At 36.1% G+C, this 19,611-nt stretch overlaps 1 protein-coding gene across 1 annotated transcript in view; it reads left to right on the forward strand.

Annotated features, from left to right (window-relative positions):
• CUNH8orf34 (chromosome unknown C8orf34 homolog) overlaps positions 1–19,611 on the forward strand; it is a 399,583-nt gene that overhangs the window by 356,737 nt on the left and 23,235 nt on the right. The window contains 2 exon segments of the mRNA XM_019453229.2: positions 1,256–1,303; positions 13,276–13,369. Of these exon segments, the coding sequence (XP_019308774.1) occupies positions 1,256–1,303; positions 13,276–13,369 (142 nt within the window).

Consider the following 19,611-nt stretch of genomic DNA (forward strand, 5'->3'; position numbering starts at 1 on the left):
TTCACTAGTGGAAACCATGATTTGGGGGGGAAAATATTATACATCTGTGATTTCTAAGCGCTTAAGGAAACCAATACTTTATTTCTAGCTTAACTTTTGTTTTGAAATGAGCATTCTTTTTTTTTAACTCGCTCTAGCTTAATTTTTGTTTTGAAATGAACATTCTTTTTTTTTTTTAACCCGCTTAAAGTGCTTTGGAGTATACATCACAAGTTTTAAAAAATAAGGTACATTTAATTTTTTATGTTTTAAACTTTTCATTTCAGTGAGGGAAAGGAATGTCAGAGTTGAATCTGGTCCCAGCAGAGCTTTGCCCATACCTAGCCACTTGAACTTAAGCATTTCCCTGAGCCCCTCAGGCTTTAGTTTCTTTATTCATCAGATTCGCAGAGGATGTCTTGCCCTCCGGTTGTAGTGGAAAACCAATTAAATGAGATAATATATGGAGAATCTTTGAAGTGTCAAAAAGAATGTCCTCCAAAAGTTAGGAACAAATGTAAGCTTTATTCACACGTATTTAGTTATCCTTTAAACACACATGTTTTCCTAGAATTTATCATTTCATGATATCTCAGGATTTATTTCCAAATATCTCTGGCCATGTAGTATAAAAAATATAACTTATCCAAACTAATGAGTTGTTTGACAATTTTGACCACCAATGTTTAGATGGATTTGGGATGTATGTTTAATTTGATGTTAAATTTCTATGATTTAAATCTCAGTGATTACGAGTGCCTGATAAAGGTCTCGTGAAAAGCACAAATAATGGAGAATTTACTAATAATGTACAAGCAAGGTGAGAAAGAAAGGCTGCATATAAACACTGGGAAAAGACAGGTTAATGAGCTATACTCTCTCCATAAAATATTTTGAAGTCCATGTGTTAGATCTTCATACAGATTTATAGAATACAGAATTAGTGACCTTTTTCTTAAACTAACATATTTATAAAATTAGTAACAAAATTTTACGGATCTCATTTAGCATTCTGTCCTAAGTTTTAGTTAGCTATTCCAGGTGGTTATTCATTTATGTGACTTAAAATCCACTTAAAAGAAATATTGTTGCTTTGAAAAAATGATCTCCTTCCGAGGAGAAAGTCACCAGACTGACAACCCCAATCAGCATGGTGGGAGCATAGTAAGGATTTGGTGTTATTCCCAGGTTTCAATACTCTTCATGATTCATCTTCTATTGTTCTTTCTTTCTCCTTCCCCTGACTTTTTCAACTTCTATTCCTCTTTGCCTCTAGGGAGAAGCCTCCAGTGGAGGACAGTCACTGAAAAACTACCTGGAAGAAGTGAGTTTTAAGTTAGCTTTGTAACATAGTCTGAAATCAGTCTATCATATAGGACGAATTTCGCTTGGGTTTTCTCGATCTGCTCTACAGTTTCCAGTCTATACCCAATCACACTGGTCATGCCCACCAAAACAGGATGATAAATAATATTTCATCAAAATGTTGTTTTTTTCCTTGTTGATAGAGGGATACCTTATTTAGTCATCCTGAAAATGATGTGTACAACTGCACAGGCCTAGGGCTATCATATATTTTCACTCACAAACATTTGTTGATATCCTAAAAAATGAGAAACACGTGCACAAAATAATAAGACATGGTCATTGCTCTTATGAAAAGAACAATCTGTCCCAAATTGGTGCTCACTCCTGTGATAAATGTTCATCAAGGACATTACTTGTACAAGCCATTAAGCAAAGTGCTGTCTTGACAAATAAGATATATGGTACATTTTTGTTGGAAAACCATTTAGATGTCTGGATTTAGTTTGGAGAGATCCAAGCATGCTCTGTGTCACAGGACATGTCTTTGGACTGTCTACAAATGGTATTTGGGAACTTGCTGATAAACCCGTGGATAGAATCCACAAGACTTGATCTGAAGCCAAACCACAGTGGTCACTAAATTAGCTATCTGAATCTGTTGTAGGTGAAGGGGACCGGGAAGTAATCTGGTGATGATGTCAAAGAAGTACCAAATATTTGGTTTGAATATTGCTCCTCAGAAAGATAGAATATCTTTATCTCTAAATATTTTATTCTTGTGCGCATGCTTCCATTTAAGATCCAGTTTGAGTGGCCTACCGAATGTGCCACTCAAAACTTCCTCAGAACAGTGTACCCATACTTAAACTCACACTTGCTTCCAAATACCACTCAGAGAGGAAAATGAGAGTATATAGCACCCCTTTAAGTCCCTAACATCTCTGGTTTGCAAGCTTGGAGCTGATTGAAGTTTTGCCAAAGGCACCTGGAGAAGAGGTAACGAAAGGAAAAGACCAGGTTGGTTGTCTGGGTTCAGGTTAGAAAAATCAAAATATATGGTGCAAAAAATTGGAGGGTTAGAGTACCAACTTTAAATTTTAATGAATTTGATGCAGAGATTGACTAGGATACATTAAAACCATTAATATTGCCAAAGAGAGGCAGACACTATTTTCAGTGTGTACCCAAGTAGAATTTCTCTTTAGGATTCTGTGGTTGCTAAAGCTCTTGGCTCAGCATTCCCTACTTGGTGGTGGCCTACTTGGTGGGCTTGGGATGGTGGGCCACCTCTACAAGAGGGGTGCCTGATACCCTTTGTAATGTGTCCTGCACCAGTCTAGCGCTGTTGGAGGAAGAAGAAAATTGAGGTGCCAGTACAGGAAATGGGCCGCATACAAGATGATGGAACTTTAATTTGTGCAGTTCTCATCCGAGAAAAAGATCCGTATGTGCAATCTAAGCATGCATGTTCTACACGATTATAAATGCTTAATGTGATAACAAGGTTGAGGATTTGTGCCATTCTGTTGGAGGTTCTGGCAGGGCATTGCTTCTCAGTGTGGTCCTCTGACTAGCAACACAGACAACACCTGGGGGCTTGTAAGATATGCAAAATCACACCAGATCCAAAGAATCAAAATCTGTATTCTAACAAGATCCTCATGTGATTCGAAGCACCCTAGAGTTTGAGAAACACTGCCCTAAAGTGTTCTTTCCATGTTATTTCTAGAGAGTAACTACATACATCATGCAAACCCTTCAATTTTGTATAATACGGGTAAAGAGGAAAATTTTATTAATACATTTATGAGTTTTGTTTATTCATTTACTCTCAAGAACAATATTTTTGGTTGACTAGGGCTATAAAATCTCCCCAGCTGATGAGATCCGTTACCGATTCTCAGTTTGAATTTATAAGTATGTGTATGCCCATAAGCATTTTTTTAGGAGCTCAGTATCACATAGCTTTTTTGTGTTTTGTTTTTGTTTTGTTTTTTTTTGTTTTATTTTTAGAGAGGGAGAGAGAGAGGGAGAGAGAAAGAGTGCAAGCAGAGGAGCGGGACAGAGGAAGAGAGAGAGAATCCCAAGCAGGCTACATGCTCAGTGCAGAACCCAATGCGGGGTTCAATCCTAAGACCCTGGGATCATCACCTGAGCTGAAATCAAGAGTTGGACATTGAACCAACTTGTCAGCCAGGTGCTCTGACATAGTGGTTTCATCTAATATTGTTTGATATTTAGATTTAAGCTCTTTTTTAAACCAACATGTGATCATTCTTTACAATAAAACTCTAAGTGTGATCTTTAAAAAAATTTTTTTTTAATCTTTCATTTATTTTTGAGAGAGAGACAGAGTGTGAGCAGGGGAGGAGCAGAGAGAGAGGAAGACACAGAATCTGAAGCAGGCTCTAGGCCCCGAGCTGTCAGCACAGAGCGGGGCTGGAACTCACGAACTGTGAGATCATGACCTGAGCCGAAGTCGGATGCTCAACCGACTGAGCCACCCAGGTGCCCCATCTAAGTATGATCTTAATTAGCGAGCTCTTAACCTATTACTAGTTCATTTCTTTTTGCAGATATTAATTCATTTGGTCTCTAGGAAATATATATTCAAATTCTTCTCCATGGAGAGCATGTTGAGAATGTGAGCCATAAAATGATAATTTTTTTCTCTCACATCTACTCTTTTTTCACGTTTGTTCTCTTTCTGCTTCTTAGTAGAGTCACAAACGATAAGGAACAATTTTTATAAATGTTAGAAGCATTGAAGTTAAAACTGGGCTAGCAAACATTTGCTTTTATTTAGTATACACTAAAACTCAAATAAACCATAGTGTTTACATTTTTAAATATATCTAACATTTCTTGTTAAAGTTTGGACAACTTTTTGCAGATCAAAGTCTGCTCTTTTTTAAATTTAGTCTTATAATTAGACAAAATTATAACCACATGACATTAAGTCAATATTGTTTAGACCTAAATCGAACTAAAGAGACAATATGGTCTCTTCTACAAGCAAAATTAAAATGGAATTTCCATTCAACATTTTTTGTTGTTTAATATATTATTTTTCCAGAATAGGATTTGTAGTTTTGAGCAAATATAAAATGAGATATTTTTAAATAGTCTACTTTTCCTAATCTCAAAATCATTCTTATGGTCAAAATTTTTAAAGAAATTTTGTGTTCTTCACTTGTAAAACACTTGGTAACTCAGGTAGGAGTAAGAATTTCAAGTTGCAGAAATTTCAGTTTTGAAATAATACTAACAGTTATTCAAAAAATGTATAGAATTTGAAACAACTTATCAAAATCAACTGCTTCCAAAGCTTGATTGTCACACTTTTTACAGAAAAGCTAATGTGTTTAAAACATCACATTCCCCCTATGTGTTCACTCTTATGTGGATCCTGAGAAACTTAACAGGAACCCATGGGGGAGGGGAAGGAAAAAAAAAAAAGAGGTTAGAGTGGGAGAGAGCCAAACATAAGAGACTCTTAAAAGCTGAGAACAAACTGAGGGCTGATGGGGGGTGGGAGGGAGGGGAGGGTGGGCGATGGGTATTGAGGAGGGCACCTGTTGGGATGAGCACTGGGTGTTGTATGGAAACCAATTTGGCAATAAATTTCATATATATATAAATAAATAAATAAATAAATAAATAAATAAATAAATAAAAATAAAACATCACATTTCCCATATGAATAATTGGAAAGTAGCATAGTACACTGCTTACAAATCCCCTAATCATGAGAGATTTTTTAATTTAAATGTATATGCATCAGAAAAGTATTGTCAACCTAAATGGGTGAGAAGCTATAAAGAACTAAAGACTGAAGTTAATGATTTTTTGAAACTTTGTAAAGAGCAATTTAGAGCAGCTCCTCACGTCTGCAGGAAGCTAGCTGGTGAAGGCCGGAGGCAACACACACAGGAGTGTGAACTAACTCAAGGTGTCAAATGGCAGCTTGGCAATTGCTAAGGGTGTCAGACAGGAAAAAAAGCATGTAGAGCAGGCAGGCCCTTTTCCAAATCTGTGGAGGTTGGTTTTGCCAGCTCTACGATCTGAACCGGAAAGGAGGCTGATTCTATGCAACACAGTATCTTAAAATCACTTCTCATGCCTATTTTGGCCGGTCTTGTTCTCCGAGTTGTACTATTGCGTGATGGCGACTGTCATGAAGTTCCAACTACACTTCCGTGGAAAGTGCATGCCATTATCCTGTCATAGATAAGATACAATTTACTTTTTATCATGCACAGGGATTCACTTTTCAAAAACCAATATTATTACTTAGTGACATAGTTTCATTCACTTAAGAAAGGAGGAAACAATTTTTTTCAAGGAAACCCTATTTTGTCTTTGACATTCATTTAGAACTGATACCTGTTGTTAAAGGATAACTTGTTTTTGTTTTTTATTTTTTTTATTTTTTTTTCAATATATGAAATTTATTGCCAAATTGGTTTCCATACAACACCCAGTGCTCATCCCAAAAGGTGCCCTCTTCAATACCCATCGCCCACCCTCCCCTCCCTCCCACCCCCCATCAACCCTCAGTTTGTTCTCAGTTTTTAAGAGTCTCTTATGCTTTGGCTCCCTCCCTCTCTAGCCTCTTTTTTTTCCTTCCCCCTCCTCCATGGGTTTCTGTTAAGTTTCTCAGGATCCACATAAGAGTGAAAACATATGGTATCTGTCTTTCTCTGTATGGCTTATTTCACTTAGCATCACACTCTCCAGTTCCATCCACGTTGCTACAATGTTTCTGTTTTTTTTTTTTTTTTTAAGTCTTAATCCTGGTTTTCATACAGGTATAAAATGAACACATATCAAAGACTTACTCAACTCATTAATTAGTAAGGGGACCAGTAAAGTGTTACAACCAGTTCAAAGGACGGTTAAACCCTCAGATACACAGTCAAATAGGAAATGCTGAAGTTATAAAGAGATGGAAAAACTGGCAAAACTGACCAATATCTGTAGGGTACCAACCAATTACGTTCAAATGGATACAATGTATGGGCTAGAATCATTTGCAGTACTGGCAATTTCTATAAACAATGTCCATGAAAAGTCCATGAAAGACTCAGAACCTCCACAGAATCAGGAACTAGAAGGACATGCTAGGAAAAAATGATTTATTTTCCATTGTCTGTACTCAGTAATCTCTCGTCCATTTCAAAACCTTACAATTTTATCCCATAATTTCCTTGCAGAGAAATGTCACCAAATGGCATGAATTAGGACATAAAATGGAGCGCGATCCCAGTGCACAGTGTAGTATAGCAAGTTTGTCACATAAATTTATTTTAGCACCTTGCATCTATTTTGTAATGTTTTTCACAATACACCGTATTTTTCTAACTTCATCATTACTTTTTTCTGTTTTCTTTTCCCAAATTCTATGAGTTCAAACTTATAGCTTCCTAAACTTATTAGTTCCCTCTTCTTAGGTTTTAATTGACCTTTTACAATTCCCAAAAGAAATGGGCTGTAAAAGTTTAATTTACTAAAAAATCATGGATCTCAGTCTGAGAATACAAGACATTTCATTAACAAATATGAAAAGAAAGGTACTTTCAAACTTTACTGCCATACCTTGGTGATATTGTGGGTTCAGGTCCAGACCACTACAGTAAAGCAAATATTGCAATAAAGCTGGTCAATGAATTTTTTGCTTGCACAATGCATATAAAAATTTTGTTTACGCTGTATTGTAGTCTATAAAATGTGCAATATGATTATGTCTTTTAAAAGTATACACTTTAATTTAAAAACATTTTATTGCTCAAAAATGCTAACCATCACTTGAGCTTTCAGCAAGTCATAGTCACTGATCACAGATCTCCATAACAAATAAAATATTAATGAAAAAGTTTGAAATATTGAGAGAATTAGCAAAATGTGACAGACATGAAGTGAGCAAATGCTGTTGGGGAAACAGCACTGATAGACTTGTTGCACACAGGCTTACCACAAACCTTCCATTTGTGAAAAACACAATATCTGGGAAGCACAATAAAATGAGGTATGCTTGTATTAATTTACGTATGTAAGTTATAAATGGAGAAATTTGTTTCAATGGAAGTGTAGAATTAATTCTGCGTCAGAGAGAGCAGTCTATTAAATGTACCTGAAGAGGAGGGTAATTTTGTTTCACTTTACATGCAACATGCTTCCGGGATTTTTATTTTATGTGGATTCTATGGTTATAGAAGTAAAAATGAAAGCGATTAATCCTTTTTGGAAGATAGAAGCTGATGTTTTGTGCATTGTTTTCATACTTATCCAAAGGAAGAGGGATATTCAGTTGTCTCAGGATTGGAGTATCCAATGGGGAAAGTTTAAGCAAAAGAGCATTTTTTTTTTCTCTAAACATACTGAACTTCCATGACCACAGATGACATAAATCACTGATTGATTGCATTTAGAGAATCCAAAAATAGGCTATCCATGTGGAATAATACTACTGCTGAAGTTTATAAAGCACTTCCTCTGTTGGCAGATACAATGATATGCTGACATACGGCTGGCAGCCGGTTTCCATGTGATGCATATCACCACTCCTCAGCACTCCTAGTCCCTGGGTGTTTACATACTTACGGTGAAAGTGTTTTAGAAAAAGGATGAATGGCATTTCTTCTAAAAGCAACCCCAGAACTTGCTCTTGGGTGTATGAAACAGTTTGTACTATGGTTGAGACATAGTTTAATATTCCTCTAGAAAAATTGTTGAACAAGTTGGCACAGAACATATCAGCTCCTGTTTTTAGAAATGTTCAAGATTTCAGCTTCTTGTCCCCCTCAAAAAGTCTGATGGGTTTTAGTTTGAACATACGTAGTATTTCCTGTTGACATGGATAAAGCAAACAGGTGCATTAATATTATTAAACCCTATTTTAGGGAAAACCAAAGTAAAACATTTAAATGATCTATTAATAGTAATGTTTGTACTATCTCTACGATTCCAAAAACTTACCATTTTAGAGTTCTTCCCAAACTACATGTTTTACTGAGCTAATGTTCCATTTTTAGTTTATATAATTTACAATAAACAAAGGATAACTGAATGTTTATTATCTTTTCAGGAGTAAAGCCATTAAATCTGGAAACCAATCAGTAGGATTGCTTAATATTCTGAACTATTATGGGAAAAAGTAACACAATTGACTTATTAGCTATGTCTTTTCTTATGAAAGCAGGTTTTAGTATTTGGGACCAAAAGGTAAATAACCAAAATGCTTGTTTAACTAAAAATATTTTTTCATGGTCACTTTAAAATTTTGTGTTTTAAATGAGTAAGATTTAGCCATTTTGATTTTACCTTACAAAGCCAAAAGGGTATTTTTCATAGTTCTTTCTTAAACATCAGAGATTGTGTGTTCTATTTTTGGTAATTTGCGGGAATGTGAGTTCCCTCTCTATTACACAAAAATTTCTGAAATTATATTTCTGCTGTCCTGTATACTGTTATGGAGTTTTAAATCCAAGACTTTTTTTTTTTTTTTTTTTTTTTTTTTTTGCATTTATGCTGTTTCTTAAGGTATGGCCCTGCAACACCGGATCCAATAATTGAGAAAATTGAACAAAAAATAAGTTAAATTCCAAAAATAAACACTAATTTACACGTAAAGTGTATATTTCAGGATTAACTGTCTTTATTTTTTTCTTTGCCAGCTTTCCTTACACTAGTTCATCTAGTGCCTCTCACAATCTGCTGGCTGTCTAAAGAATCTAGACCTAGCAATTCACCACTCGTGAAATAATAGAGGTCATCTTATCTAGTACTTTCATCTGCTCCATTCCATCCAAAGAAGAGAAGTGACGTGTTCTAAATTAACTACGGTAAAAGACTGTGACTCTCAACCCTGAGGCAAGGGCTTTTCGGTGCAAAGCCCATCTCTTATATTATAGCAATATAAGTTTTGTTTTTATTTTTTCCAGTTTTATTGAGAAGTAATTGACATGCATCCTGTTTAAGTTTAAGGCATACGGCATGATGGCTTGATTTATATATATTATGAAATGATGACCGCAATAGGTTGAGTTGACATCCATCATCTCATATAGACGCAATAAAAAGAAAAATATATTCTCCTTCTGATGACAACTCTTAGGACCTACTGTCTGGAATTTAAGTTTTAATCTGATTAACAGACTATTTTCAAGTTGTTGGTACTAAAAAAAAAAAAGGTGCTTTTATTTTAAGATTGAAAATCACTTAAAAATGTTATTTTGCTTATTTTGATTTTTAAATAAACCTTTTTATTTTAGAGCAGTTTTAGGTTCACAGAATTGTTGACAAGGTAGTTCAGAGGGTTCCTATGTACCTCTCACCCAATTTTAATTGTCATTAATACCTTATATTAATATATTTGTCACAATTAATAAACCAATACTGATACATTATTAGTAACTAAATCCATACTTTACTCAAATACCCTCAGTTTTTTTCAAATGTCTTTTTTCTATTCCAAGATCCCATCTAAGATATCATATTACATTTAGTAGTGATATCTTTAGGCTTTTCTTGGTTGTGACAATTTCTCAGACTTTCCTTGTGTTTGATGATGGTAAGAGTTTTAAAGAGTACTGGTCATATATTTTGTTGATTGTTTCTCAGTTGAGATTTGTGTGATATTTTTCTCATGGTTACACTGAGATGATGTGTTTGAGAAGGAAAACCATAGAGGTCAAATTCCATTTCATCGCCTCCTATCAAGGGTATATACATACTATGAATTATTGCTATTGATATTCACCTTAATCACTTGTCTTTAGATAGTGTTGGTCAGGTTTCTCCACTGTAAAGTTAGTCTTTTGGCCCTCCGTTCCATATTGCACTCTGGTAGAAAGTCACTACCCATAGCATGCGCTTACAGATTAGGAAGTTATTCTCCACCTCCTTAAGAGCAGAGTATCCATATAGATTATTTGAAATCCTTTGCATGCCATATTTATCTATTCTTACCTATTAATTTATTTAGTCAAACATTTATTTTTGTCAGAATGGATTCATAGATATTTGTTTTATATTGCATAATAACCCAACGCTATCTTATTTATTTTGTAGTATAAATTGTCCTAGCTTCTGCCATTAATAGATTTTTCACTTGGCTCCTTTATCCCTTTGATATATTCCCATTATTGTGTGTGTGTGTGTGTGTGTGTGTGTGTGTGTGTGTGTGCGTGTGTGCGCACGCGCATACATGTGTGAACACCTTCTTGCTTTCTGGCACCACAAGATGCTTCAGGCTTATCTTGTATCTTTCCTGCCTCAGTCCTAGAATCAGTCATTTCTTCAAGAATTCTGGTTCTTTCATTAGAGAATGGTATTAGGAACCAAGATATGGGTGTTAGCTGTGTTCTTTGCTATTGGGATGTCATCACTTCTAAGCCCTCTCAGCTGCCAGAGTAGGGAGATATATGTGTCTATAGTAACCCATGTATATATCAATATTCATAAATATTTCAATATTTGGCCTTCTGTATATGTAGTGAGCTCAACATGAGTTTATGCTGACGTCTCCAACTCTAATAATACATTATACATGGATCAGTCTAGCCTTGCTTTCTATAAACTCCCACTTCAACAGTGAGAAATTTGGCTCCCAGCATCTGTTATCCATTTGCTTCATTGTCCAATTCCAGAATATATGTAGCTTCAGATTTGTTAACCTATATGTACGTGGAAAACAACTTTATCAGTTAGTATACAGTATTTGTGAACAGTTCTTTTTGGTTTTGGTTTTACAGACTCCATTCATTTTCAAAGTTACTTAGGTTAGCACCTTATTCCATCACCCCCTTCAGTTACATTTCATACATCTGTAATGCATCTAGATGCTTTGTTAGTGTTTTGCTTTCCATCTTGGGATCTTCCAACCTCCTAATTGATTTTTTGTAGCCGCGCACTGAAGAAAGTTCTCAGACAGACTAAGCGGACGTGCAAGGTGCCTCTGCCAGGGAAATAACAGCAGCAGCAAACTGTACATAGTCTTTATTTCATGTTTGCCAGGTATAAACATCAAAGAGTGTCAATGCATGGGAGGAAAACACAAAGAGCCTCCAGACATAGACCAAGTACACATCTGGTGTTTATGGGAAAGCATGTAGGAAAGATGTGCAGTTTCAATGACGGCTAGGCAATTACAATGGTCTGTTCCCTGATTGGCTCCTGGGGGATCATGGGGTCTGTTCTCATAGTGCTATTGCATTCGACAGCCTTGAGACCAGAACATTGCTGATGTTTCAACAATTACCCCATTCCCTCTCCCAGGGCTTGCAATACACTCTGTAGAAATAACTCCACAATATTTTTTTTCATTTGCATACCCTAAGTTTTACTCTATTGTGTGAAGTTCTATAGGTTTTGACAAATGCTAGTGTCTTGTATTTATCATTATAATATCAGAATAGTTTCACTTCTTTAAAATATCTCCTCTGATTCACCTATTCAAACCCCTGCCCCCCTCCCAAACTCTAGAAAAATTGACTTTCTGAAACTCTAGATTGGGACTCAACATCTCTAGAGTTAACTGCCATAATCAAGGGAGGGCAGATATGATGTTTCTTTCATACAGGAGTTGTTGTAAGCAAAGTGGAAATTTAATTTATAGCGATATCCACTTTCAGGAGTTGTGGGCCCTTATTTTTATCTTAATAGTATTTGTCTGAACAAAATAAACAAAATACCTCAAGTTACAGAAAAACATTACTAAAAGAGGGGAGAGATGATGGATGAATTTGAGTCATCAAGAGAGTAAATCGACAGGTCGTATTGCTTTTGTCTTAAAATTTCAAAATATGTTTGAAAATTTTTTCTTAATTCATGGCTCAATAAATTTGAAACCAAAAGGTGACCAAAGTTATCCATGTCCTTAGGGACCTTCCAGATTATTTTTGAGGGAGGGGGATATGAAAGGACAATTACTATGCAGTAATTATTATGTTGGTACAATAGGCACACGGCAGAATACAGGAGTAGTTCTGTCTTCCCCGAGGAAGACTTTCAGTAGAGAGGACATCTGAGCCCTGGGAGAAGTGTCAATGTCTGAAACAGATAAATAAATGTAGTGTATTCTAGGCAGGAAGTGAAACCTCTTGGCATATCAGACAGTGACAAAATTGAGGAGCTACCTGTTAACTCTATCTGAAGTGCAAGGGTTAACTGAGGTGAGCTGGAGATGAAAGTGGCAGGACATGAGGGTGGACCAGGATGGATCACGAGGGGCTTTTGAGTTTAGATTTTATCCTGGGAATTGGGAAACCACTGTAGGACTATGGAAAGGTAACAGGTACCTCATATGACATCTTAAAAAGCCCACTCTGGCAGGAAACTGGTGGGGAGAATTAGGAAGGGTATGAAACTTGACCCTAGAAAACTCATAGATGGTGATTACTGCAGTCAGGATGGGAGATGATGAGGGTCTGGTTGAGGGCAATGAAAGAAAGCATAGAGCAAGAAGGAATTATGGGAAATATAGTGACAAAAATAAGGAAGTAAGAAGAGAAAGAAGACAGTGAAATAAGTAGCACTGAAAGGTAAAGTTGAGAATGTTCTCTAAATCCTACTAATCTTTATTCTCATTAAAAGGGGTTTGAAACTTTGATGCCAAACAGGCACATTTTGTGCAATTTTATATTGAATATTTCATTGTTATATTCCTAAGCATGATTGCCAAGATCTCCATAAAAATATTAATTCAGGAAGGAACAGAGTCTAGATATTTCTTCTTATTAAGACATTAAATCTTATTAAAAGGGGAATATAAAAAAACTAGTTCAGAGTTAATGGCATGTCTTTGACATGAAAATGAATTTAAACTTAGGACTCTTCTCTGTTGTGAGGAAATTCTTCTCTCTCTCTCTCTCTCTCTCTCTCTTTCTTTTTTTGGACATATAATTCATAAGACTAAAATGTTCACCCATGTTGGTATTCATGATATGCATCTAGAGTTTAATCCAGAATGAAATTTGTCTTTGGCAGGACGAATCTTTAAAGCAATTACAAGTAGTTCATCAGCCGTGGATCTTGCCAAGTGACACAGAAAGTGAAGGAGTAGAAGCAGAACAAGATAAACGTGAGTAGACGTGGCTGTTTACTGACAAATTGTCTTCAGCTAAAGGAAATCCACAAGGCAGGCATTTCCTGTTCATAACATTACACGTCTGCAAAAAATGCAGGCTTGTTTAGGGAGACCATGTAAAGATGAGCTCTACTTCAGGTTAAATGTTGATTCTGTGATGTTTTCATTGTGGTGCAGAGTCCTACAAGCTGACCCTGCAAGGAAGAGTATGTAACACCTCAAAGGAAGTGAACTGTTTTTCCTGAAGACCAACACAGAATGTCTGTTTTGCGATGTCAATCTTCTTTGAATATTGTGGAATTATAACAGTGATAACTTATGATTATCAAACAATTTTGAAGTGTGTTGGGATCATCTCATCATTATTATATGTGAGATTATCATTATTGGTTAAATGAATAAGTGCATGGACAGAGAAACTGTTGCTAAGTTCGCAAAACAAATAATAGTATCACAATATTTAAAGCATATAGAATATATAACTCTTGATTTAAATCACTAGGTTATAATCATAACAAAAAATGGATTACTACACTTTGGCATGACTCAGTGTGTGCTTTCCAGGGGTTTACTGACATTGTCAGATATATGGGCTCAGCAATCCAGATGAGAGGTTGGAGTCTGGACTATATGGAAATAACATCACTTTAAAAATAATAACATATCCAAATTTACTTTTTTAAATCAACGATAGCCTGCAGGGTGGAATAAAAACTGTAATTGATAACATAGCTCTCATGATAATTGGTATGAAGTGATTCATTAACAATTCCCCTATGCCATAGCTACCAGAAAGACCAATATGTTACATGGCTAACATTATAATCCTGTACCCAGGGGGATCTAGAAAATTACTCTTCTGGGTTAAAAGGCCTTAAAAAAATTCTTATCCCACTTCTGTAGCTGTAAGCTTATGTGGCCAGAGGAAACGCATCCAGGAGAGGGATTAAGAGCAGAGTGCTCAGGTGAGAACAGGCATACAGTAGAAGTGTCACTCAGCTGGCACATTCAGAAACACAGTGAATAACACAGTGACATTTTACAGATTCTATTGGAATCTGTACACCTACTTCAGACAAACAACTGATGAGACTCAGAAAGTGGGCTGTACTTGAACCTAATACAAAAATAAAGAGACTATTTTAAAGATCTTCAATGCAAGGGATCCTAAGTGAAATGATCTAGGATAAAAGCAGCATGAGATGCAAAGAGGAGAATACCCCCATGTAGGAAAGCATTAACAGTGGTCCCAAACTTTTATGCAAATAAATGCAAACCCAGTTATACTCCCTGTCTACTCTCCACTCACTCAAATGTACATAAACTCTCATTCTACACTTTGGATCACTTTGGTGATCATTTTCACCATATCCTCTTGAGGCCTTAATAAGTTTTGTGTTTAAAAAAAGCCTTTCATGGTAGTGTGTGTTGTATAAAGACAGTATATATAATTTTGCTCTGTTAGAGTCAACACACAGGTGCCCGAAGTGAGGAAGTCAAGGTGAACAACATCCTTGCAGGATCACAGTGTGTTAATTTTATGAGCGGACGATAGCTTACAATGAGCTGGAACTTAAAAGAACACAGCTGATCAAAAGAGTCTATTTAATCCATGTGCAAATTTAGACTTATTTTTTGTCCTTAAATCCATGTATCTCCAATCAATATTAAGTCTAAAAAATAGCTTAATAATGCAAAGGAGATAAAAATCCCCCAAATTGTCTTTAACTCTTGTCATCTAATCATATTGACTTTCTGCATATAGTTTCACATGATTTTGGTAAGTTGCAATAATTTCCTCTTCCACTTGGATGCGAAGTCTTTGAGAGAAGGAATCTATTTTCTTTACCACATTGAGGTACATAATAAGAACTCAATAACTATCAGAAGGATGAATGAATGAGTGAATATATTTCTTTGATACTTTCTAATTCATTTATCAAGACAGTTGGAAATTTAAACAAATAAAATAAATAATAATTGTGACTGAATACTTGCAATAAGCATTATTTATAGCTTTTTAAATTTTAATATTGGATTTATAGTTTAGCCATGGCTTTTGCCATATGGTCTATCAATCACTCTTAAAAAAGCCATTCCTGAACTCTCCTAACCATAGACCTAGCACCAAAAATATTTGATTTCAGCAATGTTGTACTTGGAGGTGACCCTTGACAATGGTAAATTGTTTGAAATAAAATCAGGGTTTAAAAATAATTAGGTAGTAATAAGAGCCATCTGGAAGTGGAATGCTAGCTAGCATTGTAGCCAAGCTCCGAGCACAGAGATGCAAATACTTTTCAAGAGCAGCATCCAACATTCAGGTGCGGGGACAAGTGTGAGATGAAGCCACTGAGGCACTAGCGTCTCCACTGGTACTTGTACTCAACGCGTTTGGTTTGTGAAAGAGCTGGCAAGGTAATGTATCTACCTCTTGATTTCCTCAGTGAGAGAGAATTAATGACATGAATACATGTGAACCCAATATCTGATTTAGAGTCTAGAGGCTCGTGTATTAGAAATTTATGAGTGAGGAAAAGGACAAGATTCATCATTCCAAAAGTAACACCTGTTTCTTGACTCAGCTTTCTATAAATTATACCTAGGTAGTTTTATAGCATTTTCTCATTTCTCCTGAGACAAAATTATCATGGCAGAAAGTTTCCAAATAATGTCAGGATCTTTGTAGCAGTGCATATTTCCTATTGCATCATTTAAAAATAAGACAGCTCAAATAAGTTTTATAAAAGAACACCTTTTAGGAAAAGATGTCTTGAATAATTAAATGGGAAGCTTTAAAAACTTCTATTGTAAATAAGATAAACAGAAACCTTAATTAGATTTTTTTATTCTGCTTTTTTTTTTAAGTTATAAATCACAATTTAAAAAACCTCATGTTAGAAGTCTGTTTGTTTTTAATCTCTCAGATTATAGGGTGAAGTCACTAAATAACTCATGTCACAGGGGCTCCTGGGTGGCTCAGTCGGTTGAGCGTCTGACTTTGGCTCAGGTCATGATCTTGTGGTTCATGAGTTGAAGCCCCGCGTCAGGCTCTGTGCTGACAGCTCGGAGCCTGGAGCCTGCTTCGGATTCTGTGTCTCCCTCTCTCTCCCTGCCCCTCCCTGGCTTGTGCTTTCTCTCTCTCTCTCTCTCTCTCTCTCTCTCTCTCTCTCTCTCTCTCTCTCAAAAATAAACATTAAAAAAAATTTTAATAACTCATGTCACAGATATTTGAATCTACTGGGATACTGTTTGGTGTTCATATTACTGGGCTTCACTTCAGACATATTGAATCAGAATCTCTGCAAGGGACTCTGAATTCTGCATTTTTAATAAACCCCTCAGGCAGACCTTGATTATTCTAAAGATTGGGAACTACTGGATGAAAAGTCCAATGAATCAGAGGGTTGTGAATTGTTCCCATAGTGTTGTTAGATTTTAGACCTTATGTCTCTAGGCTACTTTTCCCATCTGTAAGTTAAGTTTGGATGTAAAATGTGAGAATGGAGAAAGAAGGCTGAAATTTGATGGAACAAATGTGGAGTGAAATTGAGATACAGGCCATCCAGTCGGTAGATTCATTATCTACATGGATATAAAGTCATAAAATAGCTATCGTCAACACAGCCAGTACCTTCTAATTATGTTGTGAACTTTTAAAACCTGAAAAACTAAGGTAAAACAAACAAACAAGCTAAGAAAAAGAAACAAACAAACAAATGAAATAGTAGAGATGTCCAAAATAAAGAAATAAGAGTCAGAGTTAGAGGTGCTAATGCAAGTGTGACTTGTTGAGACCTAAGATATGGATTCAGGTTTTAGACCCTGGAGTCTGAGGTCTTAATAGCTGTGCCAGTGTAAATTTGGCACTGGGTCTGCCTAAGGCAGGGAAGCTGGTATGAGGGGCCTGTATAGATAAAGCCTGACACCTGGGGGAACTGCCACAGGTATGAAACAGAAACAAAATACCTGTACTCTCCAGCTGTGCAAAACAGGAAGAAGTTGTCTATCTGTTCTAGGCTTTGGATGAAAAATGTAAATGTGTTCATCAGAAATCAAGATCTCAGGTCTGTACGTCGGTGGTTGGGTCCAAATTTAAATTATGTATAGTGTTAGGAACCCAAAGATACAATAAAAAATGGGCAGCATTATTAGAATTCATATCTTCTCATGTATAGATGCAAGAACTGGGGCATTTACAACTCTCAAAGTTCTAAACATTGACTCCTGCTTAAGATGAGCTCTCCAGCAAAATTGAAGATCCTTTGTATATGCTGTGTTGTTTCTCTCTGCTTTCAAGATTCTTCCATGGCCTTTCTTTTTTGGTAGAGTGATATGTTAGTATGGATATCTTTGACTTTATCTTACTGCTGTTTCTTGGATATGTAGATTAGTATTTTCATCAGATGTGTGAAGGTTTCAGCCATTATTTCTTCAAATATTTTTTCGGACTGTTTTTTCTCATTGCTCCTTTGGGGACTCTGATTATATGTATTTTGGTACACTTGATGGAACTGTTCATTTTTCTTCTTTTTTTTTTTTTCTGTTCCTCAGACTGGATCTCAATTGACCTATCATAAGTTCTTCGCTTCTTTCTTATGCAAGCTCAAATCAACTGCTGAGCCCCTGGAGTGATTTTTGTTTTCATTTTAAATCCAGAATTTCTATTTGTTTCCTTTATATTAATAGTCTTTAGTTGGTGAGAATTTATTCTCATAATTTCCTTTATTTAACATGATTTATTTTAGTCCTTCAAATATATTTATAGTAGTTAAGTCTTTGCTGAGTAAGTCCATCATCTGGGCTTCTGCAGGGAGTTTCTCAGGACTGCTTTTATTTCCTATTTAGGGGCCACAGTTTCATGTTTATTGTCATGTATGATATGATGATTTATAAAGCATCTCACTAATTTTTTGGTTTGTTGCAAACTGGATACTTAATATAATATAATGTGGAAGTTCTTACTCTGGAAGTTAGACCCTCCCCCAACAGGGTTTGTTGCTGCTGTTTTTCCCTGTTGTTATTGTCCTTACTACTTTTTATTTAGTGGCTTTTCTGAACTAATCTTACAGAGTCTATATATTTTTTTGTATACAATTACTTAAGTTTCTACTCAGCTTAGCAGTCAGCTAATACAGGGTACTGAGGCAGGCTATGGACACTGCAACACTTCACAACTTTGCTTACGTAGAGCTTCTAGGTTAAGCAGAGGTGAGAGACAGAGCTTTATCAGGGTTTTTTTTTTTTTTCCTGGACAGGTGCATAGTACTACACATGCATGTTGTCTTCTAGATCCTCAGGAATATGTCAGAGCTTTTGAAAGCTTGTTATGGGCGTCTCATCCACTAGATTTATTATTATTATTATTATTATTATTATTATTATTATTTTATTTTTATTTTGTAAACTCCTTGGTTGCCCCAACTGCTATCACTGCCTCAGGCAGCTGCTGTGTAAAACTATTGCCCCTAATTGTTCATGACAAATGTCATAGGGACTCACTTTCTCACTGCGTGAACTCTAATCCAGGGCAAATAAAGAAAAACACTCAAATGAGGATTTTGCAGACAGCTTCTATATAGGTCAAATAATGGCAATTCTCTAGATACGGGACATTTGGGAGGAGCTCCAAACCCATTCTGCCCCCTCTAGAAGATCATAGCCTTCTTTTTTCATAACTCCCATCACTGTTCTTATGCACAGCTCTCTGTTCTTATTGAGATTCAGCTGCTTTTCTTTTAAAAATGTTCTATGGAGGGACACCTGGGTGGCTCAGTCAGTTGAGCGTCTGACTTTAGCTCAGGTCATGATCCTGCAGTTAGTTTGTGAGTTCTGTGCTCACAGCTCGGAGCCTGGAGCCTGCTTCAGATTCTGTCTCTCTCTCTCTCTCTCTCTCTCTCTCTCTCTCTCTCTGCCCCTCCCACCCACACTCTGTCTGTCTCTCCTTCAAAAATAAATAAACATTTAATGTTCTATGGATTATTGCAAGCCTTTGGTTACTTTCTAGAGTTGTGAAAAGTTGATTTTGGTGATTTTTGCTAGTGTTCTCATTGCTTTTTAGAAGGGGAGATTTTTGGAGATCCCTACACCCACATTCCAGAAGTGCTTCTCCTCTCCTGTTTTTCCAATTTCATCAACATAGTTTTCTCTTTGTTCGAAGAATGGATCATTTTCATAATGAACTATGGTACAAGATGTCTGCTTCTTTAAGTTCCAATATCATGATAAGCTATTAA

This window comes from Panthera pardus, unplaced genomic scaffold (genome assembly GCF_024362965.1).
Source record: "Panthera pardus isolate Hobbes unplaced genomic scaffold, ASM2436296v1 HiC_scaffold_7, whole genome shotgun sequence".
NCBI classification, from domain to species: domain Eukaryota; kingdom Metazoa; phylum Chordata; class Mammalia; order Carnivora; family Felidae; genus Panthera; species Panthera pardus.